Source organism: Coptis chinensis, chromosome 1 (assembly GCF_015680905.1).
Source record: "Coptis chinensis isolate HL-2020 chromosome 1, ASM1568090v1, whole genome shotgun sequence".
Classification (NCBI taxonomy): Eukaryota; Viridiplantae; Streptophyta; class Magnoliopsida; order Ranunculales; family Ranunculaceae; genus Coptis; species Coptis chinensis.
In genome coordinates, this window is record NC_141456.1 from 79,376,915 (window position 1) to 79,383,624 (window position 6,710).

The 6,710-nt window shown below is 38.2% G+C and overlaps 1 protein-coding gene across 1 annotated transcript; it reads right to left on the reverse strand.

Annotated features, from left to right (window-relative positions):
- Window positions 1–4,629: 4,629 nt before the first annotated feature.
- LOC147525333 (uncharacterized) lies at window positions 4,630–5,310 on the reverse strand. The gene has a single exon (XM_086579135.1). The coding sequence runs from the start codon at window positions 5,308–5,310 to the stop codon at window positions 4,630–4,632; it is 681 nt and encodes a 226-aa protein (XP_086435261.1).
- Window positions 5,311–6,710: the final 1,400 nt, after the last annotated feature.

Here is a 6,710-nt window from a genome sequence, read left to right on the forward strand (position 1 = left end):
GTTGATGGAAGGTAATTATTAACTTATTGATCTTTGGGTATTTTAATGCTTATATATGTGGGGAGGCTGATTATATATGGGTATTTTTTTATTTATTTAAAAAAAAAAGGTCTTTGGTGTTGAGTTTTGACATTTGTCTTTATATTGCATTGAATTAAGTGTTTTGCACTATACTTATCGTCCATTAAATCCCAAACTGAAGAAATGCAATTAACCCAACTAATGTCTTGGACTGAGGGATGGGGTCAATGTTTTTTGTGTCACAATGCAGTGAAATGAATCTCACCTAAGGTGGTGAGGGTTTGTATCAAGCCACACCTTTTTCAATAAATATCTAGTACTACGTACCCTGCTTGCTTAGCAAATACAGTGAGTGCTTTGAGTTGACATACGAAAACTTACTCACATTATTTTCCTTTTTATGTTGACTGATCAGGGATATCTAAAATGAACTATGCAAATGTAGATATAGCTTAGAACTTGAAATCTATCATCTTTAAAGATCAAAATGGTTCAAATTTCAGTGAGGCGAGATCTATCTGTTTTACGCGTGTTTACATCATGGAAAGTTGCAAATGGAAAGGACCTGCTTTTGTTAGATCGGATGCAATATTTGACGGAAGAAACCCATCGGGTTAACCACTTCCATTAGTTCACAATGTTCTTCTCCTTGTCCTGTCTTTTCTCGAGTTTGTTTTATTTACATTGTTTTGTTTTGGGGACACTTGTAGTCTGTATGATGTTAAATCTAACCTCGATAGAGGCTTTTCATTTATTTTTTATTTGTCTCACTTGTCACTTGTGAAACTAAATGACTTTGAAAATTTGTTAATATTGGACGGTGTAGATATTTTCCTCATCCTACTTAAGTATCATGATTGTTTTGAATCTTGGCTATATGTTTATTATATATCTTTTTATGTTTTAATCAGATGATCTTCTTGTCAAAATTTTCTATAAGCTCCACTTATCATACTAACTATATTTGAATGATAATACATTGTTTCCCATAGTTTGGACCTGGCGCAATAAAATAGGTACAGTTTATTTTCTTGTTTTACCCGTTTCCATATCTTCTTTTAATGTGTCACCCACTTGGTTACAAAACGGTAAGGGTCTTGAAAGATTTATTTCTGGATTAAGAAAGAATTTCCAATAACTAATATAGGGTTAGATGGATAAGGGTCTCTACATCAGTTGACCTCGGTGGAAACCGGATTTGGGTGAGGGAGGTCGCTACTTTAGGAAATGTTTCGAAGGAAGAAATCAATCTCACATAGCAAAAATAGCATAAAATAGTATTATGTATATTTGTTAACTGTAGTAGTGTATACAGTATTTTTTATTATTATAGAAAGTCAGGGGGAGGCCTATAGCCCCCTCAAGTTAGCCCTGCCCTAGGTCCCCCCGGTCCTTATTCTAATGAGGCTTACAAAAGTTTCATTTGTATAAAAGCTCATTGGCATTAGTATGTGTTGTGTATGTGCATAAGCAATATTAACAACAAGTCTATTTCCAATTTCATTCCCATTTTTGTATCGATTCCTTAGAGATGCATATTTCTTTCGCCAGCATGGATTTGCAAGAAATATGAACTGGTCCATTGCAGATTCTGAAAGTGTAGAAGGAAATCCTATTATAACTCTCGAAATGAAGTATGATCCCCCGATTCGTTCTATGTGGGACTTCAGCTTCAAAGCTTTATACAAGGTCAATACCTTTCTACTACTTCAATTTATTATCCAATGTGGCTTTTAAACTTATATTCACACTTGACCCCAAACCGCGTTCTCACTTCTTTATACTCTTTTTTAGGTTATCTTGAATACTAGCAACCTTTCAACAAAGGTCTTGATAGTAACAAATCTTGATAACCGCCCTTCTCTTTTAGTTCGGCCTTGCATACTTACTTTTAGTGTAAGGATCCAATTCTCTTATTTGCATTTCCAAATTGTTTTCTTCTAGACGGGCCCAATCGGGATTAAACATGTACTCATTTAATATAGGATGAGCAATTTTCATCTAGTCAATTCAAACTTCGGAAAAATGCTTTATTATTGTGTGTTAGGTGTGTGCATAAGAACCAAGAGAAATGAGGATGTTATCTTCTGAATCATTTTTATTCTCACATGCGTCTTATTTATAGACAATGCAGAGATTTTTGTATCATGCGCAGCATATGAGTCGTGGTTTACCCATGTTGTACTGTCAAACCATGTCTCAAGGAGTCGAGGTCATACCCTGGTATTTTATCCAGATGCCATGACAGCTGGAGTGTTGTGTGGCATATCGTTTTTGGATAACTATAGCGTCATATGGAGCCCATTTTTGCTACAAAGTTTACTTCTGCCGCAATCAATCTCCAAGATATGTGCTACCAAACAAGTGTTAAATGAAATTGTACTTCAAAATTCTATCTTGATGCTTCCTAGAGTTAATCATCCCCAAATTAGTTTCTATTATTTTTATTGTTTTTTTGGGATTTTTAGGAATTGAGTTTAATTAGCATTTTAGAGTGTTTTAGGCTATTTATATTTTTGGGTTTATTTGAATTACGAGTTTTATATTTCTATTTTGATTAGAATTGTTTGTAGAATATGTTTCTATTATCAAAGTGGTAGAAAGTTATATTGTAGTGGAAATCTTAAATTTGACACTTATGTGAGTATCGTCTTCGATCTTGCCTTTGTTTTTGTTGTCTGAATTTTTTAATTCAAAATGCTCTAGTATGATCGATTGGGAAGTGGAAGCCAAGTGGTTAAAACAAGTTAACTAATTCATTGAAGGCAAACAAAGTAATGGATGCGAAATGAAGACATTACTAATGGTATGTTAATAATTAGTATATTTTTGTATGGGTGATATACTGGTCTTGTACTCTGTGAAGATGAAAATATATTTCTTTATTGATATTTGCAGATATTTTGAACTTTTGATAGAGCGTGTTGATAAAGCTGAACCGACCTTTGAAGCATTGGCTCTTTCTTACTTAATTCTTGGGTAATTTCTGATGTAATTTGGGTGGAAAATTTCAAGTTTAGAGTATATGTATACCTGAAAAAAACTTTGTACTTTGTGTTCTTCTATAATTATAAGATTAATAAAATTATTATTTTTTTTTAGTTGTGTATAGTTAAAAAGTGGATTGTGTTACGTTGAAGTGGTGTGGTGGCAGATTTTTGTTAAAATGGATGAATAGAAGAATTTGGTAAATATGTAATGGAGTGAATAGGTACAGTTGCATTGTGGGTGGCCCGACCAAAACAAAAGCCCACAAAATCCAATTATTTTTTTTAATACAACAAAATATTAGTAACGGATATGCATCCGTTAGAAATTGATAATTTAGTTGCAAACAAATTAGTAAGTGTTACTAATATATTGTAACGTTTGATATCCGTTACTGAAATTAATTTCAGTAACACTTAATAACCGTTAGTAAATTTTGTAATGGATATAACCGTTATTAATATTCGTTACTGATATTTGTCATGCTTTTGTGTCAACGCAAGATAACCGTTACTAATATTTTTAGTAACGGATATATATCCGTTACAAATCTTCTGTTATGGTGTAGTGATGGGTGAAGTTAGACACTATGTTGGAGGTAGGGCCATGGGCCAGAGGAGATGCCAAACTCTCACCCACAGGATGGGTGTTCACTACTTGTAATCCGACAGCCTCTTCAAGATTTGATCGAAAGTTGGGCGCTAAGATAGATGGAGGTTCTTTATGAAGGAGCGAAGCCGATATCCCCGTAACTTTTGAAAAAAACGGTGCTGCTATCGCAGATACCTTAGCCCCATTATCTACCAGATTTTCCATCTCTCTTGCCACACAAAGCTCTTCCAAAAATGCCTCTGCTTCAGACCTTGCCATATCAGCCATCTCGCCTGTTGCTACGGGGCCTAGCACAAATTCCACAACTGATTTCCCAGTTTTGCTACCCACCTGATCATATCCATTCTTTGTCTTTGCAACAGCTGTAATCACTTCCGCACCCTCATTATAAGAAATCTCCTTCACGCCATCTAAAGTGGGTTTCTCAGAATCCCCATCTAGGGATAAGTTCACTGCTGTGATATGCTCGTTCACGCCCTCTGCATCACCTCGCGATGATGTGTTACCCTCTGCAGTTGATAACTTCTCCTTTGCACCTGCTGCAGAAACTATCGCACCTATTGTAGAAAGCTCCTCTGCAGTGGATAACGCCACTGCTTTCCCCATGTTATTCTCCGGAGATTTCTCTGCTGAGATGTGGTCCTGGACCTCATGAGCAGCCACAATATGATCATTGTCCTCTACAGTGTGTATCTCGTCCACTTCAAGCCCCTCAAACCGGTTTTGCGTCTGAACTTCTTTGGGCTTGTCAGAGCTTTTCAGTCTCCACAAAGACTCCCTTTGCTTGCTAGACTCTCTAGTGTTCTTTTTCTTTCCGTGTCTTCTTCGTCTTTTTTCTCCCATCGGTTCCAAGGGGGGTGTGGCATCCACTACAACCTCCTTATCCTTGTTTCCATTGTTTTTGTTATGCCTCATATCGTTTCTAAGCCTCCAGCATTCCTTTACCAAATGTCCCACAATTTTGCAATGTGTGCACATTTTTGGTAGTTTGCCCACCTCGACAGTTTGCTAGAAGTTGGTAAACTTCGTCCTGACATAGATTTGATCCGGCAGCGGTTCGGATAGGTCCACGTCAACCAAAATGTTGGCAAAGTATCCATACTCTCTGTTGAGGGTTTTCTCATCTATTTGCATAGGGTACCCCACTCCCCGAGCAATGGACATCAATGCCTCCGGCTCCCAATATTCCTGACCAAGTCCAGGCAATCTAATCCAAACCAAACCATGAGATTGCTTTTGGCTGTCAGGATTGAAGTTTGTAGTCCATTGGCTGATTCTCATAGACATTTTCTCAAAGTCCCACGAGCCTTTCGCCCAAACTCTGTTTAGATCTTTTGCATTCGAAAATCGGAGAAACAGAAAACCTTTCCCAATGGGTGTGATTAGCCATTCCCCTGATGGATTCCAAATTTGTGATGCGATGACTCTAACTTTCTCCAGCGACACTTTTTTCAAATCAATCCTTCCCACCAAACAATGGTTGCAAAATGACAAACCTTTTTCATAAGCTTTCTCTGGGATAGTGATTGCTGGGTATTCCCCCATCTTTTCAGGGATTGGTAGTTCCTGGAATTCCACCGGTTGCCGAAGATGGTGCTTTGCGGCATCCGCGTAAGAAACTCTCGTAGTCTCTGCTTGAACTGCGTCAGCACCCTTCTCAGAGTGGGTTGACAGATTATGTTGTGACATTATGACTGTCGACATCTGATTGGGCTTCTCAAATTCGTATAGGTCCATGGATGTATGCCTTGTCAGAACACGCACTGTAAAGCAGTGTGGGATTTCACCTGAGAGGCTATGGAACCTGTGAAATGAGGAAGTAAAGAAGCAATTCCAATTCCAAGCTTTTGGAACTCACACTATGTTCAGTGAAGGATTTGACCCAAAAGCATTGGAGTAACTCGCCTTCCAGAACTCGCACTATTAAGCAGTGGAGGGTTTTACCTAAAGAGGAAGGTTTAGTGAAAATGAAGAGGATAAGTTTTTTTGTCTAAACTTGGTTTTAACTAAAAGCGGCAAACTAGAGGAGTACTGAAGCATTGAATTAGCTTAAGTTATCTCGCACCCTATCGCCCCATTAATGGTCCCCATTTTCCTAAAAACAAGTTTAAAAGTCATCACCCTTCCATGTCTTATGGTCGAAACATTTGAGACAAGAATATTAAAGAAGAAGAAGAAGAAGAAGAAGAACGAGTTGGGTAGAATCCAGTGGAGAATGTACTACTTAAGAAGTTTAAAGAGGATATGAAGAATTTACCGGACGATAAAGGGATGGACGAGTTTGAGGATGACTCATGGAGGGGTTTGGTGTAGCGATATTGAAAGGTTATGGATGGAAAGAATGACAAGGGATTGGGAAAAATGCCAAAGAGGATGTGCAAGTGGTGCATTAATAACACACACGTCATCCCCAGGCTCGAAAACACATGGAACCCATACAAGAAAATGAAAAACATAGACACCCCCCTTCCAAACATCCAAGACCCCAATCTCACTTTCGAACTAGAAACCCCTGCCTTAAACATGGATACTGACCCTTCCATGTCTTATGGTCTAAACATTTGGGACAAGAATATTAAAGAAGAAGAACGAGTTGTATAATCCAGTGGAGAATGTACTACTTAAGAAGTTTAAAGAGGATATGAAGAATTTACCAGACGATAGAGGGATGGACGAGTTTGAGGATGTACCCGTGGAGGGGTTTAGTGTAGCGATATTGAAACATTATGGATGGAAAGAAAGACAAGGGATTGGGCAGAATGCCAAAGAGGATGTGCAAGTAGTGTAGTATGTTAGGAGAGGGAATAAGGAAGGGTTAGGGTTTCAACCGGATAAGGAACAACTAGTTGTTTCTGCTCACGCCCTTTTTTATCGAAAGTAGGCTTATCCGGTTGAAACCCTTATCCCTTTAATATGTCCCCCACTATATTAGTTTATGATGTATCCAAGAAAGTCGACTTGTAACTTTAACCAAGTTGGGATTACATGTACTCTAGGTTACATTGACACGGGCACGTGTGTCGGTGTCCGACACAGATACGGGGTGTCGGACACAGTGAGCTAGAAGAGATCGACACGGGGACACGGAT

What these genes read in the sequence shown, in the direction of transcription:
- LOC147525333 (XM_086579135.1), bottom strand. Translation starts at nt 5,310, where the DNA reads ATGTCACAACATAATCTGTCAACCCACTCTGAGAAGGGTGCTGACGCA.